The following is a 23,185-nucleotide window of genomic DNA, read 5'->3' on the forward strand; positions in this document are numbered from 1 at the left end:
GGGTAATACTGAGGGAGCGTTGATGCTCTGGGTAATACTGAGGGAGCGTTGATGCTCTGGGTAATACTGAGGGAGCGTTGATGCTCTGGGTAGTACTGAGTGTTGATGCTGTGGGTAATACTGAGGGAGCGTTGATGCTCTGGGTAGTACTGAGTGTTGATGCTGTGGGTAATACTGAGGGAGTGTTGATGCTCTGGGTAATACTGAGGGAGCGTTGATGCTCTGGGTAATACTGAGGGAGCGTTGATGCTCTGGGTAGTACTGAGTGTTGATGCTGTGGGTAATACTGAGGGAGTGTTGATGCTCTGGGTAGTACTGAGGGAGCGGTTACTGATGCCCTCACACAGCCCCGATGAAGTCCTGTATTGTGTGACGTGCCTCTCTTTGACTCAGCCGCTGAGCTGAAGTTTCTTCCCTCATGTAGACGGTGTAGGGTAAGTTTGCTTCCCCAGAAGGCTGAGAATCAATGTGTCACGGGCCATGGGCTGGATCCTCCGAGTTGCAGTGTAAGTGCTGACGCTGGGGTGGGAACAGTGGTATTTTACGGCAGAAAAAAACGGCGCAATTGCTGCATCCATCCTCCTCCGTCTGGTGGGGTGCGGGGGGGGGGGGGGGGAGAAGGGGAGGGACCGGGGGGGGGACGGGGGGGGACGGGGGGGGGGGGCACAAGCAGCCATGCAGCTTAAAGCCCCCGGCTTTACCCGCAGATGCAGCTGGAGAATTGCCGGGTCCATGGCCGGTACGTGCTACATGGCGCCGGCTATGAGCGGACTCGGCCTGCCAAATAATGTCCCCCAGTAACCCCCCTCGCCACGCCCGGACCCCCCCCCCCCCCCCAGCTCCCGCCAGAGCCCCCCCCCCCGGCCAGTGGTACGGCCCCCCCCCCTCCCCCGCCGCTGGACACAGCCCCAAGCCACCACGCAGGGTCCACGAAAGAAAAACATCAGTGTCCGTGCCGTCGGGAAGTCAGCCCATCGGGGTCTGCAGCTTTGGGGGAGGGCTTCAGGTGACGTTCTGATGCCATCCAGATGGCGGAAGACGTACTCCATGAGTACGCCATTGGCGAGGGGGTTGAGACCAAAAGCGACCCCCACCGCCCCCCCCCCCCCCCCCCCACACTCCCAATTCCGCCGCGAATCGCCAGCCGATCGCCGAACGAGATACTGCCGTCGGCGACTGGAGAATCCCGTCGGATGCCTCCAGGCTTTGACCTCCACTCGGCTGCTATCCCGGTTAATTTATCCAGTTGACCTTTGCCTTCTTTGTCTCCACTTTTGCCCAGTTTGAAAACCGCATTGAACCCACTCGCCGGGCAACCTCCATCACACACAAGAGGCTGCTGGCCTGTCTTCAGGGTCAACCTGGCTGTGAGATTCAGAAACGAGTGGTGAGTAAGGAAACGCTATCCGTCTGACAGAGGTCAGGTCGCAATTGGTGGGTGAACACCCCCTCGTGCGCGTGTGATCGAGAAAGTGATTGTCTTCTGTAACTGAGATTAATCTGGGATATCCTGCTCACCGTACCTTAGTCTCTCTAAGGAGCTGACGGGCCACGTGATGAGTTCACCCCTGGCTGCCCATCCCAGAACCGGGGGGGGCATCAGCTCCAGGGTAAGGGTTTTACCCCTCCAGACCAAGTTGACGGGAGATTTCTTCACCCAGAGGTTTGCGAATCTTTGGTTGGAGGCTTTCTGTGAAGAGAGCGGTGATTGTTCTGCTGTTGATTCTATTCAAGGCTGAGATTGATATATTTTTGAGCAGAAAGAGATCTGGAGAGCACGGGAACGTTAGATTATTTTCATGAAGCCATTTACCTTTTGTACATGTCCCACCCTTATTGACCCCCTACTCTAATCTAAACTACTCCCCCCCCCCCCCCCCCCCCCCCCCCCCCCCCCCCCCCCCCCCCCCCACCCACCCCCGTCTGCTGACAATTAATTTTCAGCAAAGATGTCGACGAACGGTTGCCACCTCCGGGCGAACCATAACAGTGACCCTCTCAAGGCAAATTTGATTTTCTCCAAACAGAGAAAGCTAGCCATGTCCGATAGCCAGGTCTCCGACTTCAGGGGCTTTGAGTCCCCTCCAAGCTAATAGTATCCGTCTCCGGGCTACCAGGGAAGCAAAGGCCACAACGTCTGCCTCTTTCTCCTCCTGGATTCCCGGGTCTTCCGATACCCCGAAAATCGCCACCTCTGGACTCAGCGCCACCCTTGTCTTTCACACCGTGGACATGACATCCGCAAACCCCTGCCAAAATCCCCAAAGCTTCAGACATGTCTGGACATGGTTCGCTGGTCCTCCCGCACATTTTCACACCTGTCTTCCACCCCGAAGAATCTGTTCATCCGGGCCACTGTCATGTGAGCCCGATGAACGACCTTGAATTCAGGCTGAGTCTGGCACATGTTGCGGGCTCGTTGACTCTACTCAACGTGTCTCTTTCTTACCTTTCTATATTACTTGGTACCTGCCTCTTCTATAATGTGAGATACCTACCACCACCCCCATCCCCCTCTCAGTCAAACTGCTATTTGACTACATTTCTTTCAAGTGTATGAGAGCCATCAGTGTAGCTGAGATACATTGAAAGGGGAGCCACAAGTTCAAAGTGAGGAAGCAGGTATTCCACACAATCCCGACAGTCCAGGAAGAGGCCATCGAATCTGCACCGACCCTCCGAAAGATCACTTTACCCAGGCACGCCCTCCCGCCCTATCCCCAAAACCCCACCTAACCTGCACATCTTTGGGCACTAAGGTGCAATTTATCATGGCCAATCCACCTAACCTGCACATCTTTGGGCTGTGGGAGAAAACCAGAGCACCCGGAGGAAAGCCAGGCAGATGCAGGGAGAACGTGCAAACTCCACCCAGTCAACCAAGGCGGGAATTGAACCCGGGTCCCTGGCGCTGTGAGGCAGCAGTGCTAACCACTGTACCATCCGTGCCGCCCGGTGAGTTGGCTCACACTCTGTCTCTCTGGCCTCGCACTGGGTCTGTAATGTTACTTGACGAATCGGCAATGTGAAAGATCTGCTTTGGGTCCCTTTCTATCTTTGGGGATAGAGATCTGGGCCCATAGTTTAGAGCTGGTTCTATATGAGGAAATTTCAGGGCCACAGAGGAGGAGGATGGGACGTCAAATTTGAGTTTCAAACGATTCGGCTGAAAGGGGGTTGATTGAAGAATGTAGACTTTGGTGAGGACTTGCACAAAGTTGTATGCTAAACGTGGGGAACGAAATTGGGGCGACAGAGGGTCATGGAACAAAATATTAGACGGTCCCCGAAACCCAGCATTGGCCAATTCCAAACTTTTGGGGGTTGGAATGTTCTTGACCTTTCCTGGTCCATGGGCTCCGTCGCTTCTGAGCCTCTTGCTGCTTTTGGGGCAAAACTACCCACGTCCTTCCTGCTGCACACGCCTCTTGCCCTCACCCCACACTCTCACGTCTAATGACAACCTCCATCTTAACCATTTCTTCTTTGTTTGACAGAAAAAGATGCCCCTAATGTCCCTGTCACAGAGCATGTTGGAGAGCTGTAGAGAACTGGACATCGAATCCCCCATTAGGTGGGTAAGAAGCCAGCGATTAACATTGTAGGCCGAGACAAGACCAGAATGGCGGCCAATGTGTAACAATGTTGCACAAGTGTGAATGGGGATGAGGAAAAGAGGTTGTGGCGATATGAGTGGGAGCACTGCCATTGGTGCAGAGCATTGGTTTCCCATTGGCTCTGGCTGGTCATGTGCCTCTCGTCTGATTGGCGGGGACTAGTCATGTGACTGCTCACCAATTGGTCGAGAGGCAAGTGGACCCCGCCTCCGAGGCGGGGTATAAGTACCCAGGTTTCCCGGCGGTCGGCCTTTCTCTGTAGTCGACCACCGGGCTAACAACTAGCTCATTAAAGCCACAGTTTGGATCTTCATCGTGTCTCGCGTCCAATTGATGGTACATCAGAGGTACAACTAAATCCCGAGGCTCTATTCATTTGATTTGCAGACAGCCCCAAATTCAGCGGAAGACCATAAGGTCCCGTCACTGAGCAGTGACATTACTCCTCTTTGGAAGGGTTGTGGAAGCAAGTTTGCTTCTGACTAAGTTCCAGTGACCCTTTGCCAGAACCTCAGTGTGTGTGTGTGTGTGTGTATATAGATGCCAGGTGATGTCCCCACCCTAACCCCATAAACCTGTAACCTAAGACCATAAGACATAGGAGCGGAATTAGGCCACTCGGCCCATCGAGTCTGCTCTGCTATTCAATCATAACTGATATGTTTCTCGGGGCGGCACGTGGCGCAGTGGTTAGCATTGCTGCCTACGGCGCTGAGGACCCGGGTTCGAATCCCGGCCCTGGGTCACTGTCCGTGCGGAGTTTGCACATTCTCCCCGTGTCTGCGTGGGTTTCATCCCCACAACCCAAAGATGTGCAGGGTAGGTGGATTGGCCACGCTAAATTGCCCCTTAATTGGGAAAAAAAAATAATTTGGTACTCTAAATTGTAATACAAAAATTTTTAAAAATAACTGATATGTTTCTGATCCCCATTCTCCTGCCTTCTCCCCATAACTCCAGATCCCCTTATTAATCAAGAACATATCTATCTCTGTCTAAAAGACACAATGATTTGGCCTCCACAGCCTTCTGCGGCAAAGAGTTCCACAGATTCACCACCCTCTGGCTGAAGAAATTCCTCCTCGTCTCTGTTTTAAAGGATCGTCCCATTAGTCTGAGATGGTGTCCTCTGGTTCTAGTTTTTCCTACAAGTGGAAACATCCTCTCCACGTCCACTCTATCTAGGCCTCGCAGTATCCTGTAAGTTTCAATTAGATCCCCCCTCATCCTTCTAAACCCCAACGAGTACAGACCCAGAGTCCTCAACCGTTCCTCATACATTCCTGCACATCCCTGGATACTAAGTGTTCCCCCACCGGAGACAATTGTCCCTTTCTATCCAACCCATCGAATTAAACGCCTCAATTTGATCGAACTTCTGGGGCAGGATTCTCCCATACCCGGCGGGGCGGTGGGGCCCGGCGGGACGGAGTGGCGTGAACCACTCTGGCGTCGAGGTAGGCCCACCCTGGAGTGGTTGGCGACCGGCCAGCAGGTGGGATCGGGGATTGGCACCAGGCCAAACGGTGCTGAAGGGCCTCCGCCGGCCGGTGCGAGTCGGCGCATGCACGGGAGGGTTCGTCTCCGCATCAGCCGATGCGGAGGGATAGAGTGCCCCCACAGCATAGGCCCGCCCATGGATCGGTTGGACTCGACTGCAGGCCAGGCCACCGTGGGGGCACCTCCCGGGGCCAGATAACCCCGTAACCCCCCCCCAGGAACCCCGGAGCCCGCCCACGCCGCCCGATCCCGCCGCCCGATCCCGCCGGTAAGGGACCTACTCTAATTTACACCGGCTGGACCGGCTACAGACGGGCGGGACTTCGGCCCATCGCGGGCCGGAGAATTCGGGCGGCCCCGGCGCCCATTGAGTCACCATTCTCCGAGGCGGGCGGCGCGACTCACGCCGGGCCAGTTTTTGGGGGGGGGGTGGGAGAATTGAAAGGATGGTGGGGACGGGATTCACGCTGACCCCCGGCGGTTCTCCCACCCGGCGGGGGGGGGGTCGGAGAATCCCGCCCCTGAACTCAAGGGGATTTTCCCCAACCCGCCCTGATGTCCTAACCTCGATGCCAGCGCAGAAATCCTCTTACCACCCAGTCACCCTCCAGTCAGAAAAAGGCGCAAAGCATTTCAGTTTGGGCCAGGGGTTTGCGGAGTTATGAAATGACCTCGCGAGGACCAACGCATCACTCGGCCCCTCCTCCTGACCAAATCAAGCCGTTGTTTTGATGACCTTAAGAATTCTCAAGAAGGGGCTGGTTTAGCACAGGGCTAAATGGCTGGCTTTGAAAGCAGACCAGGGCGGGCCAGCAGCGCGGGTTCAATTCCCGTACCAGCCTCCCCGAGCGGGTGCCGGAATGTGGCGACTAGGGGCTTTTCACAGTGACTTCATTGAAGCCTACTCGTGACAATGAGCGATTTTCATTTTCATTTTCATTTCCTCCCACAGGAAAGTCATGGAACTTTGCTCCTCGGTGGAAAATGGTTTAGCGACGGTCTTACTCGAGCACGAAATTCAGTTGGAGAAAGAGGTCCTGGACCCACTTTTCAAACTATCTGAGGTGAGGAAAGTGAATGACACGCAGCATATAAAAGGTTCTGTGTGTGCGGCAAGTGTCCGGTATAACCAGCATGGAACTTGCACAGTGTTATACCATCAATTCACTGTGAGACCGTGAGAACGAGTGAACATTAGGCTTTAATATCCATGAACCCGCCTGCCAGAGTCGGCTGTACAAATGGGGGCCACCCACAGGTGTCCGGTGAGGGCGGAGCCGCAGGCGGAGCCCACCGGGGTTCCTGTACAGTACCTGGAAGTAGCCCGCATCATCACTTCCAGGTCATGGGTCACATCGTTATACAGACAGTACAGACAGCTCATGCATTCGGTTAAATACATTCACCACACACAGAAAGACAGTGGCTCCTGTATGGTTTAGTCTTCGCCGTAGGCTTCTATTTATATTGGGCCTGCTTGCTATCACATTCTGGAACTATTTTAGTTCCTCTTCCTGTTTATAAAGCTGTAAGATTGTGCAGTCTAAACTTAAGGGGGGGGGGGAAATGGAATCTTTACGGGCCGGATTCTCCGGTTCCCCCTGCCGCGTGCTTCCCAGCGGCGTACCGTTCGCCGGCAGCGGGATTCCCTCTTCCCGCCGCGTCAATGGGATTTCCCTTCGAAGCCACCCCATTCCCGCCTCCATCTTCTGAAGCTCAATGAGCCTGAGGCTGTAGCGTTGAATCCCTGTCGTTATGGAGTCGGAGGTACGGTCACTTCATGCCAGGTTGAGGGTGGGTGTGGGCGAGCGGTGGGGGGGTGGGGGGGGGGGGGGGGGGAGGGGGTTTCTAGCGCTCACTCCGTGCCACTATTGATGGCCACAGATCGCGGCAGGAACCCGCCACGCACACTAAACATGGATGGCGAGATGTGGCGGGGGGGGGGGGGGGGGGGCGGTACCCGCATGCAACTCCCTGGAGGCAGGGTGAGATGGCGGCACAGTGCTGGTGTCACTGGACTAACAATCCAGAGGCTTGTACAACGGGGGAGTCACTGGTTCAAACCCCGTCACGGCAGCTGGTGGAATTTAAATTCAATTAATAACAATCAGTAATGGTGCCCGTGAACGTTGTCAAAAACCCATCTGGTTCACCGATGTCCTTTTAAGGACAGAAATCTGCCCTCCTCACCTGGTATGGCCACCATGTGACTTCAGACCCACAGCCATGTGGTTGACACTTAATTGCCCCCCCCAACCCCCCCCGAAGTGTTCAGTTCAAGGGCAAGTAGGGATGGGCACCAAATGCTGGCCTGGCCCGGTGAGGCCGATATCGCATGAACGTAGGCAGCTTCCTGTTCAGGTAGAAGTGTTGCTGAAATAGGCTGAGGAGTGGGTTGGTTTGGTCGTGGCAGTATGTGGTCAGGCGGTGTGAGTGAAACTATTCTGACAGTGTGACTGCACACAGGCGCCGCCCAGAGTGTACGGGGGCGGGGGGGGGGGGGGGGGTCGCCAACAACATTCTTGTAAAAGCCTCGAACCTCAAACGTCTGAAGGCAGTTCACAGGAAGTGAGAAAAGAAGGATGTATTTGGACAATTGACAAAACAGCTTGGCCCAAGAGGAGAATCGCGGGAGGGCCGGGCGCATAACGGCGACTGGCAATTCTCCGGCCCGGATGAGCCGAGCGGCCTGACGAACCCGACCGGTTCACGCCAGCGCCAACCATACCTGGTCGCTGCCGGCGTGAACATCTCGCGACAGGTAAATGTGGGGCCTGTGGGGGGGGCGGAGGGAGGATTGCGCACCACGGGCGTGCTCAGGAGGTGACTGGCCCGCGATCGGTGCCCACCGATCGTCGGGCCGGCGTCTCTAGGAGACGCACTCTTTCCCCTCCGCCGCCCCGCAAGATCAAGCCTCCATGTCTCGCGGGGCAGCGGAGGGGAAGACGGCAACCGCGCATGCGCGGGTTGGAGCCGGCCAACCTGCGCATGCGCGGCTGACGTCACTTAGGCCGAGTTTCCCGCAAAGCCGCTCCTAGCCCCCCAGGGGGGGAGAATAGGGGGTGAGGAGCGGCCTCCGACGCCCGAGTGAAACACTCCGGGTTTCATTCCGGCGTCGGCACTCAGTCTCCCTTTGGGAGAATCGCGCCCCACCTCTTCCAGATCTCTCCGTTCTCACTCTCCAGTGGAAGCAGCAAGAAGGAGTCCCATGGAAATTCCTCTCCTCATGTCCATATTCATGTGGGGGGTTGGGGGGAGGGGGGGGGGGGGATGTTTGATTCTTGTGCCAAAGACTGACCCTGGCAGCCAGATCCCCAGTCAGAGTTGTGATGCGCTATCAATTACGCAAAGACAGGTATCGGATGTAATCGAGGCTTTATTACACTGAGATGTGTGGCCCCCGACCGCAGCTGACGAAATGGCTGCTGTACGGGGAACACACATATTTATACTCCGCCTACTGGGCGGAGCCAGCAGGCAGGGATCTACCCCCGTACCTGTAGTACAGGGGCCTTACCGTAAAGCACCTATATATACAATAGATACATCAGTGGTGACTACCACAAGTTGTAATTGTTACCGAGGCAGAGCAACAAATTGAACAGGCCAGCCTGTAAATTTCCAGAACTAAACATTTTTTTTTTTCTTCGCAAACAGGAAGAACTTCCAAATACTCTCAAGCACAAGAAACAGTTGGCCAAAATGACACTGGACTGGACAGCTGCCAAGAATCGGTAAAAAAAAATACAACAAACTCAGCACACATTTAGACAGCCCACGATGCACAGGGACTGAGAGACAGGTTAGCTACAGTTATACTCCACACACACACACACACACACACACTAAAACACAGGGTGTAAAGGGAGCAGTAATTTTCGGATCCCTGGCTTGGAGCTTTATTCGTATCGAGATGTAGCCGAGCCTGGGTGAGGGGCCGTGTGCCCCTCTCATTTCGAGGCCCAAGCCTGAAGGCTGCCTTCCCGCAAGGCCTCACCGTCATGCCTTCTCTTCCAGGCTAAGCCAAGCAATGAAGTCAGGCAACACAGGAGCTGTCGTTCAATCCATGACAACTAAAGTGGACGTTCTCAAGGAGGAGGTGGAAGAGATCTGGAGACGAGTGGAGCAATCCAAGGTACGTGAGGAACTTGGTGAGGGGGCTGAGGGTTTTGAGCGAATACTGTCCTTTTGGATTAAAAACCCAGAAAGTTCTGGGTAAACTCAGCAGGTCTGGCAGCGTCTGTGGAGAGAGAAACAGAGAGGGCGTGATCTAACGGCCTCGACCGGGACGCTACGTGGCCAGTACATCTCGCGAGAGGCCTCTGGTGAGACTTACGACGCTCGTTACGCCTCGCGTAGTCTAACGAGACTTTGTGATTTGGACCTCGCCTTCAATGGACAGGATCCAGATTTGCATATTTAAGTGTGCGTTAAAGTTCTCTTAAATATGTTCGTGCCACAGTTACTGAGACCTAACGGCCTCGCCTCAGAGACCCCGAGCGGGCGCTGTATAATATTGGTCTCCACAAACGTGGACCAAGTGTACCGGCATTTGGGGGGGGGGGGGGGGTCACCCAGGCAATCGGGGCCCCCGGGTGATTGGACTCTGGGTAGGGTAGGTACCCTGCACTCCGGATGCCACCTGAGCACCGTGGCACTATCGGCCTGGCACACTGGCAGTGGCCGAGGGGCCCAGGTGGCATCTTGCCCATGCCGGGAATCGGGCTCGAGGTGCCTGCCCTTATGAAGTGGGGTGCGGGGGGGGCGGAGGGGCTCGAGGACCCCCTAATTGGTAAGTTGGACCGTTGTGCGGGGGGGGGGGGGGTTCCGGAGGCCACAGAGGGCGTCCAGAGATCGGGGCGTAGGAAATGAGCCTTAGTGTGGCCGCGGGTTCATTCCTCGCCGAAATTGAAGCGGAGACCCGTTTAATGGGCAGGGTCGTTCTGGGCACTGCACTGGACAGGAAACACCATGCTTAACGCGCCCGATACTGCGCTCTGTTTCATTTCCATTAAATCGCGCCCAGGGTTAACATTTCAAACCCGGATGACTCGTCAGAAGAGAGATGAGTAGGGTGGCGCAGTGCGTTAGCCCTGCTGCCTGGGGTTCCAGGTTCGATCCCGGCTCTGGGTCACTGTCCGTGTGGAGTTTGCACATTCTCCCCGTGTTTTTGTGGGTTTCGCCCCCACAACCCAAAGATGTGCAGGGTAGGTGGATTGGCCACGCTAAATTGCCCCTCGATTGGAAAAAATTGAATTGGGTACTCTAAATTTATATCAAAAAATAGAAGAGAGATGAACCATCTGGACTCGAGACGTTAACTCTGCTTCACTCTTTACAGACGCTGCCAAACCTGGTGTGTCTGTCCAGCATTTCCTGCTTTTATTTCAGATTCCCAGCACCCACAGTATTTTGTTTTTGTTTTAACCTTCTTTTGGAGTTGCCTCATATCCGGACCAGATTTCCCCCCTCGGTCAATGTTTAAATGCAAAGGAATGCAAACTAAGTCTGACCTCTTAATTTAATCTTTAGTGCCTGGGTACCTGTGGTAGTATGACTAGGCGTATTACGGTACCTTGGAAATGAGCTGCTATTGGTGCAGAGGACTCGCTGCCCATTGGCCCGGGTAAGTCATGTGCCTCTCAGCCGATTGGCTGAGGAAGTCATGTGCCTACAGCCGGTTGGCTGAGAAGTAGGTAGCTCCGCCTACAATGCGGTATATAAGAACCCGTGCTTCCCGGCAGTCGGCCTTTCTCCCTGTACGTCTGATGCCGGGCACACATATTGTGCATTCAAGCCTATCGTTTGGATCTCATCTTCGTCTCGTGTCCATTGATGGTTCATCAGTACCAATAGGTGAACCTGTCTGCACCCACCTCATGGCCAACGACCCTTCCCAGGATGGTGGGGGGGGCAACCATGAAATGGAATTTTCCAAGTTTCTATACAATTGAACGATGGCTTCCTCCCCTTTAATTCTAATCCTCCTTGTGATAAGGGATATCGGATTTTTTGATGATCCTGTGCCCCAGAATCCCTTTGCTTCTCCCTCGCCCCTGGTCCTCTCGCTGTTGAGGAAATATCCTGATCTTTCTCAGATCCAAAATGGCTGCCCTTGAGCTTACGCTTACCCCACGATGAACTTAATTCATCTGTCCAAAGGAAAACTGGACCTCGCCATGCTGCTTCCATCTTACACCGAACAAGGACAAAAATTAAGTAAAATGAAACGGGGACTAAACTTTCTTTAGGGTTTATGGTTTATTGAGGAAGAATCTTAACAGCCATTAATTTTATTGCAGGATGAATATGCAGCAGATCTCTATCACTTTGCCAGCAAAGAAGAGGAATACTCCAATTACTTCTGCTTAGTAAGTAACTCAATTTTAGCGTATCTTCACATCGTGGAGGGAAATGGTGGAGGGAGTGACGGAAGGATGTCCGTGCTGATTATCGGCCGGTTGAACCACGTTGAATGTTCCTTCCCTGGCCAAATAATCCTGGCACTTGAACCCGGAGATTCTGGCCCAGCAGTTGGGACAAGACCTCCTGGTTATCCATATCCACAGAATCCCTAAATTCGGCCCATCGAGTCTGCACTGACCCTCTGAAAGGGCACTTCACCTTGTGGGAGGTGAGTAACCCACGTCAGCGGGAGTCGGCCAAACTCGTCGGCCACTCGGCCCATCGCTGCTCGGAGAATTGCCCGGGGGCGGGCCATTCCGTGCCAGCTGGAGCTGCGGGGACCACTCCGGCGGCAACCCAGCCTCCAAGAGAGGGGAGAATTCCTCACTTTCGGGGGCCGTTGGCGCCGGTTTTCCCGCTGGCGTGGGGGACATCGCCCCGTTATTAGAGAATCCCGCCCAATGTGTCCGGAAGTATAATTTAATTTTCTTTGTTTTCAAAGTTATTGGAAGCACAGGCTGATTATCACAGAAAATCGCTAAAAGCATTAGATGGCTTATTACCAATGCTGAGGAATAACAGCAACACATCAGGTGAGCGCCTGAACTCGGAGCACAATCCGGTTATCAACCCCGATCAGTGAGAAACTCAGACACTTCCCTTCCTCATCTTCTCCGTTTCTCTCTCACACACACACAGACACACACACACAGACACACACACACACACACACACACAGACACACACACAGACACACACACACACAGACACACACACACAGACACACACACAGACACACACACACAGACACACAGACACAGACACACAGACACACAGACACACACAGACACACAGACACAGACACACACACACAGACACACAGACACAGACACACAGACACACAGACACACAGACACAGACACACACACAGACACACACACAGACACACACACACACAGACACACACACACACAGACACACAGACACACACAGACACACAGCTCTGGGGGACAGGGGTTCAAATCCCACTTCGGCAGCTGGTGGAATTTAAATTAATTTAATGAATAATATCGGACACACAGCTACCTCCTGTGCTGACACTAACTACCCTCGATTGCTGTTAAAAAACCCACCTGATTCATGATTGGCATCGAGGGAAGTAAATCAGCCACCCTGACCCGGTCTATCCTGAATGTGACTCCAGACCCACTGTGGTTGACTCTCAACTGCCCTCTGAAATGTCTGAGCGACGCACTCAGATCAAGGGGCAATTAGGGATGGGCAACAGAGGCTGGTCCAGCCAACGAGGCCCACATCCCCATCAAACAATTGAAAAGAGCACACGTGCTCCCTTCCACCTGCATCTACACACACCCACACAAACCCTCTCACACACACCCACACAAACCCTCTCACACACACCCCCACAAACCCTCTCACACACACCCCCACAAACCCTCTCTCACACACCCACACAAACCCTCTCACACACACCCACACAAACCCTCTCACACACACCCACACAAACCCTCTCACACACCCACACAAACCCTCTCACACACACCCCCACAAACCCTCACTCACACACCCACACAAACCCTCTCACACACACCCCCACAAACCCTCTCACACACACCCCCACAAACCCTCTCACACACACCCCCACAACCCTCTCACACACACCCCCACAAACCCTCTCACACACACCCCCACAAACCCTCTCACACACACCCCCACAAACCCTCTCACACACACCCCCACAAACCCTCTCACACACACCCCCACAAACCCTCTCACACACACCCCCACAAACCCTCTCACACACACCCACACAAACCCTCTCACACACACCCACACAAACCCTCTCACACACACCCCCACAAACCCTCTCACACACACCCACACAAACCCTCTCACACACACCCACACAAACCCTCTCACACACACCCACACAAACCCTCTCTCACACACCCACACAAACCCTCTCACACACACCCCCACAACCCTCTCACACACACCCACACAAACCCTCTCACACACACCCACACAAACCCTCTCACACACACCCACACAAACCCTCTCACACACACCCACACAAACCCTCTCACACACACCCACACACAAACCCTCACACACCCGCACAAACCCTCTCACACACACCCACACAAACCCCCTCACACACACCCACAAACCCTCCCACACACACCCACACAAACGCTCACACACACACACCCCCACAAACCCTCTCACACACACCCATACAAACGCTCACACACACACCCACACAAACGCTCACACACACACCCCCACAAACCCTCTCACACACACCCGCACAAACCCTCTCACACACACCAACACAAACCCTCTCACACACACCCCCTCTCACACACCCACACAAACCCTCTCACACACACCCGCACAAACCCTCTCACACACACCCACACAAACCCTCTCACACACACCCACACAAACCCTCTCACACACACCCCCTCTCACACATCCACACAAGCCCTCTCACACACACCCACACAAACCCTCTCACACACACCCACACAAAACCTCTCTCACACACCCACACAAACCCTCTCACACACACCCACACAAACCCTCTCACACACACCCCCTCTCACACATCCCCACAAACCCTCTCACACACACCCCCTCTCACACATCCACACAAACCCTCTCACACACACCCCCTCTCACACACCCACACAAACCCTCTCACACACACCCACACAACCCTCTCACACCCACCCACACAAACCCTCTCACACACACCCGCACAAACCCCCTCACACACACCCACACAAACCCTCTCACACACACCCGCACAAACCCTCTCACACACACCCACACAAACCCTCTCACACACACCCACACAAACCCTCTCACACACACCCACACAAACCCTCTCACACACACCCACACAAACCCTCTCACACGCAGTAAACACACCGGTTTGTATTGCGGGTTATAGGCTGGTGTTAATTACCTGAGACGTTGTTGATGAGCTGAGTGCCTGCCGTTGTTTGATATCGGTCTCTCCCAGTCTTCCCTGGCCATTCACACTCTGCCCATTTTCTGTGTGGGAAGGTGACAGTTTGGAGAATCCTGCCTTTGGACAACCTCTGGAGGAGCATCTGAAATGCTGCGGGCGGGAAATTGCTCTCCCCATTGAGGCGTGCGTCATGATGTTGCTGGATAAAGGCATGACGGAGGAGGTAAGGTCCATGTGTGAACTGAGAAAGAGAGTGAGAGCGAGGAGAGTGAGGAAGGGGAGTGTAGGAACCTCCTCACTTCTCCAAGGGTTAATGGGGGGCTAAAGGCTCCACCTGATTTTCCCCTGATCTGCACACACTGGGAACTGAGATGTTTTGGGGTTTTATCCCAGTTAGTGTGTTATCCATTAGAGAAAAAGTTGGGAATTGGATCCTGGCTTCACCCCTGCGGATCACTGAGGAGGGACTTGACTGATTCCCGCTCTTAAACATGACAAATGGTGGCTAATGCTGGAAAGATTGTCGGTGTGGATCTATGTAAGGACATAACCTGGACCAACTTGTGCAGGAACTTTCACAGTGGTTTGCATGGGCGGCACGGTAGCACAGTGGTTAGCACCATTGCTTCACAGTGCCAGGGTCCCAGGTTCGATTCCCGGCTTGTGTCACTGTCTGTGCAGAGTCTGCACGTTCTCCCCGTGTCCGCGTGGGTTTCCTCCGGGTGCTCCGGTTTCCTCCCACAAGTCCCGAAAGAAGTGCTTGTCAGGTGGATTGGACATTCAGAATTCTCCCTCTGTGTACCCGAACAGGCGCCGGAATGTGGCGACTAGGGGATTTTCACAGTAACTTCATTGCCGTGTTAATGTAAGCTTACTTGTGACAGTGAAGATTATTATTAAATGAGGTATTTCCTCTTACGTTGGCTATTATTAGGATAGTATCGAAATAATTTTACTCTGTATCTAACCCCGTGCTGTACCTGTCCTGGGAGTGTTTGATGGGGACAGTGTAGAGGGAGCTTTACTCTGTATCTAACCCTGTGCTGTACCTGCCCTGGGAGTGTTTGATGGAGACAGTGTAGAGGGAGCTTTATTCTGTATCTAACCCCGTGCTGTACCTGTCCTGGGAGTGTTTGATGGGGACAGTGTAGAGGGAGCTTTACCCTGTATCTAACCCCGTGCTGTACCTGCCCTGGGAGAGTTTGATGGGGACAGTGTAGAGGGAGCTTTATTCTGTATCTAACCCCGTGCTGTACCTGCCCTGGGAGTGTTTGATGGGGACAGTGTAGAGGGAGCTTTACTCTGTATCTAACCCCGTGCTGTAGCTGTCCTGGGAGTGTTTGATGAGGACAGTGTAGAGGGAGCTTTACTCTGTATCTAACCCCGTGCTGTACCTGTCCTGGGACAGTGGAACGGCAGGCTTTGGGTCGAGTGGAGTGATCCTATCTAGCTATTTCATCCGGTAGGAGGTTATGAATCAACAAAGCTGACAACCTAAAAAGGCTTCAATATGCAAACAGCCCAAAGTATGACCTGTGAAGCAAGGAAAGGAATCGCTTCCCTTTCAGAGTTTGCAGCAGAATAGAATATAAGAGTCTGCTTAAAATGTAGGATTGCTTCAGAGTGTCCTTGGTCCCACCGTCTTCAGCTACTTCATCAATGACGTTCCCTCCACCAAGAGGTCAGAACGTGGATGTCCCTGGATAATTCCATAGTTTTCAATACCATTTGCAGCTCCTCAGATACTGAACTAATCTGTGCCCTATGCAGCATGTCTGAGATGGTGTCCTGTGGTTCTAGTTTTTCCTACAAGTGGAAACATCCTCTCCACGTCCGCTCTATCCAGGCCTCGCAGTATCCTGTAAGTTTCAATAAGATCCCCCACCCTCATCCTTCTAAACTCCAACAAGTACAGACCCAAAGTCCTCAACCGTTCCTCATACGACAAGCTCTTAATTCCAGGGATCGTTCTTGTGAACCTCCTCTGGACTCTTTCCAAGGCCCCAGCGCATGCTTCCTTAGATATGTTCACCGTTCACGGCGCTGAGGTCCCAGGTTCGATCCCGGCTCTGGGTCACTGTCCGTGTGGAGTTTGCACATTCTCTCCGTGTCTGCGTGGGTTTCGCTCCCACAACCCAAAGATGTGCAGGGTAGGTGGATTGGCCATGCTAAATTGCCCCTTAATTGGAAAAAATAATTGGGTAATCTAAATTTATTTAAAAAAAGATATGTTCACCGTATCTCCCTAACAGCGCTGAGGGTGCACTGAGGGTGCAGATGTTTAAAACACTAACTCGGCAGCACTGTCTCAATTAGATGGACAAGAAATGTTGGCCCAGCCGCACCCCGTCAATGATTGAGATAAAAAGAGAACTGGCTCATTTACGGGAATGTGACACAACTGGAGATTTAAACCACACCGCTCGGGCGATAGGCACTTGATTTTTTACAGGGCGGTCACATTGGCATGGGGTGCTCCCTGTAATCAGTGCAATTGAGAACTGGAAATTCCATCCATTTTTAAATCTTTGTTGGACTAATCGATTTGCCATCTCTCTCAGGGACTGTTCAGGTTAGCTGCTGCTGCTTCAGTACTCAAACGGTTAAAATCTGCTCTGGATAGAGGATCCTTTGACCCTCAGGAGTTCAACTCAGACTCACACGCTGTGGCAGGTAAGAGTTTCCAGCACTGATTCTGCGAGTCATTTCTTAAATGCACAGGGAATAACTACCAAGTTATCTGCCTCTGTGCTGTACATTTCCTGGGAGTGTTTGATGGGGACAGTGTAGAGCAGGGGTGGGCAAACTTTTCCGTGCAAGGGCCACATTCAGAAATTCACAATTTTAAAGGGCCGCATAGTATATTAAGTAAAATAATTACTTCACCCGGTTATGATTCTGGGCGCCTCATATAGAACATAGAACAGTACAGCACAGAACAGGCCCTTCGGCCCTCGATGTTGTGCCGAGCAATGATCACCCTACTCAAGTCAACGTATCCACCCTATACCAGTAAGTAACCCAACAGCCCCCCCATTAACCTTAAAAAAATAATTAAAAATTAAAAAAAAAAAATCTTTAAAAAAAAATTATTATTTTTTTAATGACTTGGTGGGCCGCATAAAGACCTTTGGCGGGCCGTAGTTTGCCCACCCCTGGTGTAGAGGGAGCTTTACTCTGTATCTAACCCCGTGCTGTACCTGCCCTGGGAGTGTTTGATAGGGACAGTGTAGAGGGAACTTTACTCTGTATCTAACCCCGTGCTGTACCTGCCCTGGGAGTGTTTGATGGGGACAGTGTAGAGTGAGCTTTACTCTGTATCTAACCCCGTGCTGTACCTGTCCAGGGAGTGTTTGATGGGGACAGTGTAGAGGGAGCTTTATTCTGTATCTAACCCCGTGCTGTACCTGTCCTGGGAGTGTTTGATGGGGACAGTGTAGAGGGAGCTTTATTCTGTATCTAACCCCCGTGCTGTACATGTCCTGGGAGTGTTTGATGGGGACAGTGTAGAGGGAGCTTTACTCTGTATCTAACCCCGTGCTGTACATGTCCTGGGAGTGTTTGATGGGGACAGTGTAGAGGGAGCTTTACTCTGTATCTAACCCCGTGCTGTACCTGTACATCACCTGTGGTGATGGCACCTATACTTTATTGTTCAGCACATCATTGGCTAAATCAAGATACTAACCCCAATACACTTTACATTTTGCAGAACAAATATCTCTGAATTTTATTAATGCGAGAAACTCTTTTAAAAATATGGATTATCAACAAATGTTGTGAGCAATGCTTTTAAATAAAATGCTGCCTTCATTTCCTTAGGACAGCAGCTGCTCACTGACATCTCTTTAGCACATTTAATTCCGGAATGAAATGGTTGATGCTTATGGACTACTGCCGAAATAATCTTCCCCTTTCTCTCCCTCTCCCCGTGATAGGTGCATTGAAGTCTTACCTCCGTGAATTACCTCAACCCCTCATGACATTTGACCTTTATGAAGAGTGGTTCCAAGCTGCCAGGTGTGTGATGGCGTCTTTGTTCGTTTTGATCGCCTTTGCGCCATGGGATTTTTGGAGTTATTCTCACTTCCTTCCCCAGTCCAAACCTCGTGGGCCCAGGCCTGGAGGCCAGACCATTGCCCAGCAGCCTGCCACTGTTGTCGGTCGCAGGAGGTACTTGCGGCTGAGTGCTGGGTAGCACGCCCGCCGCTTACCTCTCTGCCCTCTTGGTGATTTGCCCGTGCGCTGCTTGTAGGTTATCTGAGGGGGGGGGGGGGGGGGGGGGGGGCGCGGCTAAGGCATCCCGCCTCAGTACCCAACCTAACGAGGAGCTGGGAGGTCCTGCAGAGCTGGCGATGATAGCCGGCAGCCCCACGGGACAGGTGGGCCCTGCCAAGGAAGGTGTCGAGGCCGGGGGCACCTCCACATGGTTTCCCCCCCCCCCATGGGTTTCCTCCGGGTGCTTCCTCCAAAGATGTGCCGGGTCAGTGGATTGGCCGTGCTACATTGCCCGTTAGTATTCGAAGGTTAGGTGCGGTTACTGGGTTACGCGGATAGCGGGGGAGGTGTGAGTTAAGTGGGGTGCTCTTTCCAAGGGCCGGTGCAGACTCGATGGGCCGAATGGCCTCCTTCTGCACTGTAACTTCTATGGGGGGGGTGTGGAGGAGGTGCAGCTGGCAGGGCTGTGAGAGCTGGGGGAGAGGTTACTGTCAGAGCTTGGTGGGGGTGGAGGGGGGGGGTTGCTGTTAGAGATAATGGGCGGGACTTTCCGTTCCCCCCCCCCCCCCGTGACGTGTTCTGTGGTGGAGGACGCTCCCCGCCATTGGCCCAGTGGTGGGGTCTTCCAGTCCCCCCCCCCCCCTCACTGTCAAAGTGGTTTCCTGTTGTCCGCGCTCTCTGTTGCCGGGGAACCCACAGCAGGGGACCGCGGTCGGAGGGGCCAGCAGGCTCCGCTGGCGGGAAGGCCTGGAAAATCCCGTCCAATGAGTGGGAGCAGAGCGGGAACTTGCCAACGTAAAGGTCTGACTGATGGGAAAACCCAGCATGCACGCAACCCGGGGATCGGGACAGTGGGACCAATTCCCGGACAATCCCATAAAATAACTGACGGTTGACCATCCTGGTCACTCGGGCCATGGGGATGAGCAGTGATGGGTGTGGCTGTGGCCTTTCATTGGGGCGTGGGGCCTGATTCCAATGGACACCCCAACCGCCGCCTTCACCATGTCTCCATGGAGCGGAACACGGCGGGACAATAGCCACCGTCACAAAATGGCCACTAATTAGCTGCTTGCTTCTGTGGGCTGTGCCGTCGACCGCATTCCCAGAGAAAGGTCCCAGCATCTCCCACTTGGTCTATTTTTGGTATCATCCTTGTAAATCCATTTTGCCCTGTCTCCAGCACTTTGATTTCTCTTTTGGCAAGCAGAAGTTTCCGCAGTACCACTCCAGGTGTGGTCTAACCGAGGGGTAGTACAAGTTTAGCATAACTTTCTTCAACTCTATCCATGTGGAAATGAATCCCAGTGCTTGGGTTGCTATTTTATGGCTACGTTTGCTCCTTGCCGAATGCGTCGCTAGTCACTCAGGGTCCCAAGGGATAGACTGCCGTCATTCAAATGGAGGCCAGGAGATCGGGCAATAGACACAGGTCGTTTCCCAAGGGGCGGGAAAATGCAGAACCGTTTGGAAAATCTCGTCCCCAGGTCTGCGAAGCTCACTTTTGACATCATGGGCAGCACGGTAGCAGGGTGGTTAGCATAAATGCTTCACAGCTCCAGGGTCCCAGGTTCGATTCCCGGCTGGGTCACTGTCTGTGTGGAGTCTGCACGTCCTCCCCGTGTGTGCGTGGGTTTCCTCCGGGTGCTCCAGTTTCCTCCCACAGTCCAAAGATGTGCGGGTTAGGTGGATTGGCCATGCTAAATTGCCCGTAGTGTCCTAAAAAGTAAGGTTAAGGGGGGGTGTTGGGTTACGGGTATAGGGTGGATACGTGGGTTTGAGTGGGGTGATCATGGCTCGGCACAACATCGAGGGCCGAAGGGCCTGTTCTGTGCTGTACTGTTCTATGTTCTATGACTCTGTTTTTATTTTATGCGCAGTGAGAAGGATCTATCCAAGAAAGTGGAGAGTCTGCGAGAGATCTGTGCTAAACTGCCACCAGAATCCTACAATAACTTTCGGTAATGTCGGACACAGAGACGGGAGTGGGGGTGGGGGTTGGGGGGTGCAATTCCAACGGGCCCTTTTACAAATCTTGTCCGTGTGGACAATGTTAGGTCTCCAACATAAACCTTGGCTTGTGCACAAAGTGTACAACAACAACCTGCATTAATTTAGCAACTTTAATGCAGCCAAACATGGTGAGGCACCTTGTTGGACGTATTATCAAATAGATAGCTGTTGTATATTTGATTTTCCCCAGAGAAATTCGGGGAGGACATTCGTTTCCAACCTACAGGAACTTTATTTACAGCGTTCTATATAATGCTTTAATATTTTTTATTCAGCTTCCAGTAGCTTCTATCTGTTTACTTCTCTCTGAGTCAACACCCAGGCCTAACCAATAAAGCACAGTGAACATAGATCGGTTACCAGATTCACATAATCAAACACATGACAATCAAACCATTGAACACCACACTGAGATATTAGGACTGGTGACCAGAAGCTTGGACGAAGAGGTAGGATTTAAGGAGGGTCCTGAGGTGGAGAGGGCGACTTGTTCCCGGGGGATGGGTGAATTTCTTGGGACAATCCCAAAATTATAGCAGACATATGGTGGAGGGTGAGGAGCGGGATGGAGGGGTGGGCTGGAGAATCAGCACCCTTCCCCTCCCCCCTGACGGTGTAAAAGAGGTGTTGTCCTGACCCACGCTGGGGGGATCCTTCTGGAGGGCTATTCAGTAATTCCCTTTCAGTGCTTGCGTACAGTGGGTACTACAGTGGGTGGTTATACAGCATGATAACGCTCACCGCCAAGGTTCACACGTAGAGAATGGCCAGCTGCAGGGGTGACATGTGGCGAAAGCCCCTCGTTGGAAGAAAAGGAAAGTAAATCTTTTGTTTCTTTTTAAAACCAGGTATCTCATTAAATTCTTGGCAAAGTTGGCGGATTATCAGCAAGTGAACAAAATGAGTCCCAGTAACATCGCCATCGTGCTGGGCCCAAACCTCCTCTGGCCTCGGGATGAAGGGTAGGTCAATGGCCAGGTGAAAGGTCACTGAATTTCGTCTTTGCATTTGGCCAATTATTGCCGGAGGCCCAATAGAGAGGCGGCCATTTTCTCCTTCTTCCCCGGGCCTGCATTCAGGAAGTCTCTCCATGTCACTTCCTGCCTGAAGATGGAAGGGTGCTCCCCTGACCTTTTTCTGCTTCCTTTTTGAAAAATGATTATTTATGACGGGGATTGCTCTCGAGAACCTGCCACCAAATGGAAACTCGCAATTGGCGGCGCCACTTCGACCATCCAAATTTCACGGTCGTTTGACGCCAGCCCAGAGAAGCTCCTCTCCCTCGGGAGCTGAGCAATAAGATGCTGCCCGTGTCCGAGCTTCCCGTTCTTGCAACCGTAGGTGAGAGATCCAGAGTCGCTCCAACAAAATGGAGTACCGCCCCTGACCCATTGGCAACTCTCTCGCCTCTGGGTCACAAGGTGATCGAGCTTGAGTCTCACCCTAGAGATTTGAGCAGAAGATTCCAGATGAGACTCCCAGCGGAGCACTGAGGGATGACATCACGCAGAAGGGACATAAATTGGATTACCTTCCCAGTTGGCTCTAAAAGGTCACACGGAAGTATTCTGAAGGAGAACTGAAAAGTTTTCCCTGTGTCATGGATGTTTACGGCATGAAAACAGGCCCTTCGGCCCAGCTGGTCCATGCCGCCCAGTTTCTATCACTCTGGTCCCACTTGCCCGTATTTGACCCATATCCCTCTATACCCATCCTGCCCATGGAACTGTCTAACTGCTTTTTAAAGGACAAAATCATACCCGCCTCCACCACTGCCTCTGGCAGCCTGTTCCAAATGCTCACCACCCACTGTGTGAAGACATTTCCCCTCTGGTCTCTTTTATATCTCTCCCCTCTCACCTTTAACCTATGCCCTCTAGTTCTAGACTCGTCTACTTTTGGGAAAAGATGTTGGCTATCTACCTCATCGATGCCCCTCATTATTTTCTAGACCTCAAGAAGATCACCCCTAAACCTCCTACGCTCCAGGGAAAAAAGTCCCAGCCTATCCAGCCTCTCCTTATAACTCAGACCATCAAGTCCCGGTAGCATCGCACTTTCTAGTTTAACAATGTCCTTCCTATAATAGAGCGAGCAGAACTGAACATAGTAATCCATATGTGGTCTGACCAACGTGTCCCGAGCCAATATTTATCCCTCAAACAGTAGTGGTGAAAAAAAACCAGCTTACCGAGTCATTATCAAATTTCTCTGTGTGGGATCTTCCTCTGCACGCATTGACTGCTGTATTTCCTGAATTGCAACAATGACTGCACTTCACAGTGACCGGCTGTGTTGGGGTCTCCCTGTAGAAAAGGTGGGCGCGATCCTGTTGACAGGGAATAAAAAAGCCCCAGTGTGCAAAACGTCCCGCGGCATATGGCAAACACGCACGTACCTTCCAAGAGATGAGCCTTGATTTCATGTGTTG

General features: G+C 52.8%; 1 protein-coding gene across 3 annotated transcripts in view; it reads left to right on the top strand.

The window, feature by feature from the left end:
* LOC119956278 (SH3 domain-binding protein 1-like) overlaps positions 1-23,185 on the top strand; it is a 55,188-nt gene that overhangs the window by 17,998 nt on the left and 14,005 nt on the right. For 2 of the 3 annotated variants that reach the window (XM_038783353.1, XM_038783354.1), the window contains exons 3-14: positions 1,283-1,387; positions 3,498-3,574; positions 6,070-6,181; positions 8,775-8,851; positions 9,135-9,252; positions 11,420-11,488; positions 12,025-12,115; positions 14,619-14,746; positions 17,085-17,196; positions 18,462-18,543; positions 20,622-20,702; positions 21,603-21,716. In XM_038783353.1, the coding sequence (XP_038639281.1) occupies positions 1,283-1,387; positions 3,498-3,574; positions 6,070-6,181; positions 8,775-8,851; positions 9,135-9,252; positions 11,420-11,488; positions 12,025-12,115; positions 14,619-14,746; positions 17,085-17,196; positions 18,462-18,543; positions 20,622-20,702; positions 21,603-21,716 (1,166 nt within the window). Of the gene's footprint in view, positions 1-1,282; positions 1,388-3,497; positions 3,575-6,069; positions 6,182-8,774; positions 8,852-8,879; positions 8,920-9,134; positions 9,253-11,419; positions 11,489-12,024; positions 12,116-14,618; positions 14,747-17,084; positions 17,197-18,461; positions 18,544-20,621; positions 20,703-21,602; positions 21,717-23,185 lie in introns of those variants that run through there. The other variant, XM_038783355.1, reaches the window with a different exon arrangement.

This window comes from Scyliorhinus canicula, chromosome 23 (genome assembly GCF_902713615.1).
Source record: "Scyliorhinus canicula chromosome 23, sScyCan1.1, whole genome shotgun sequence".
NCBI lineage: Eukaryota > Metazoa > Chordata > Chondrichthyes > Carcharhiniformes > Scyliorhinidae > Scyliorhinus > Scyliorhinus canicula.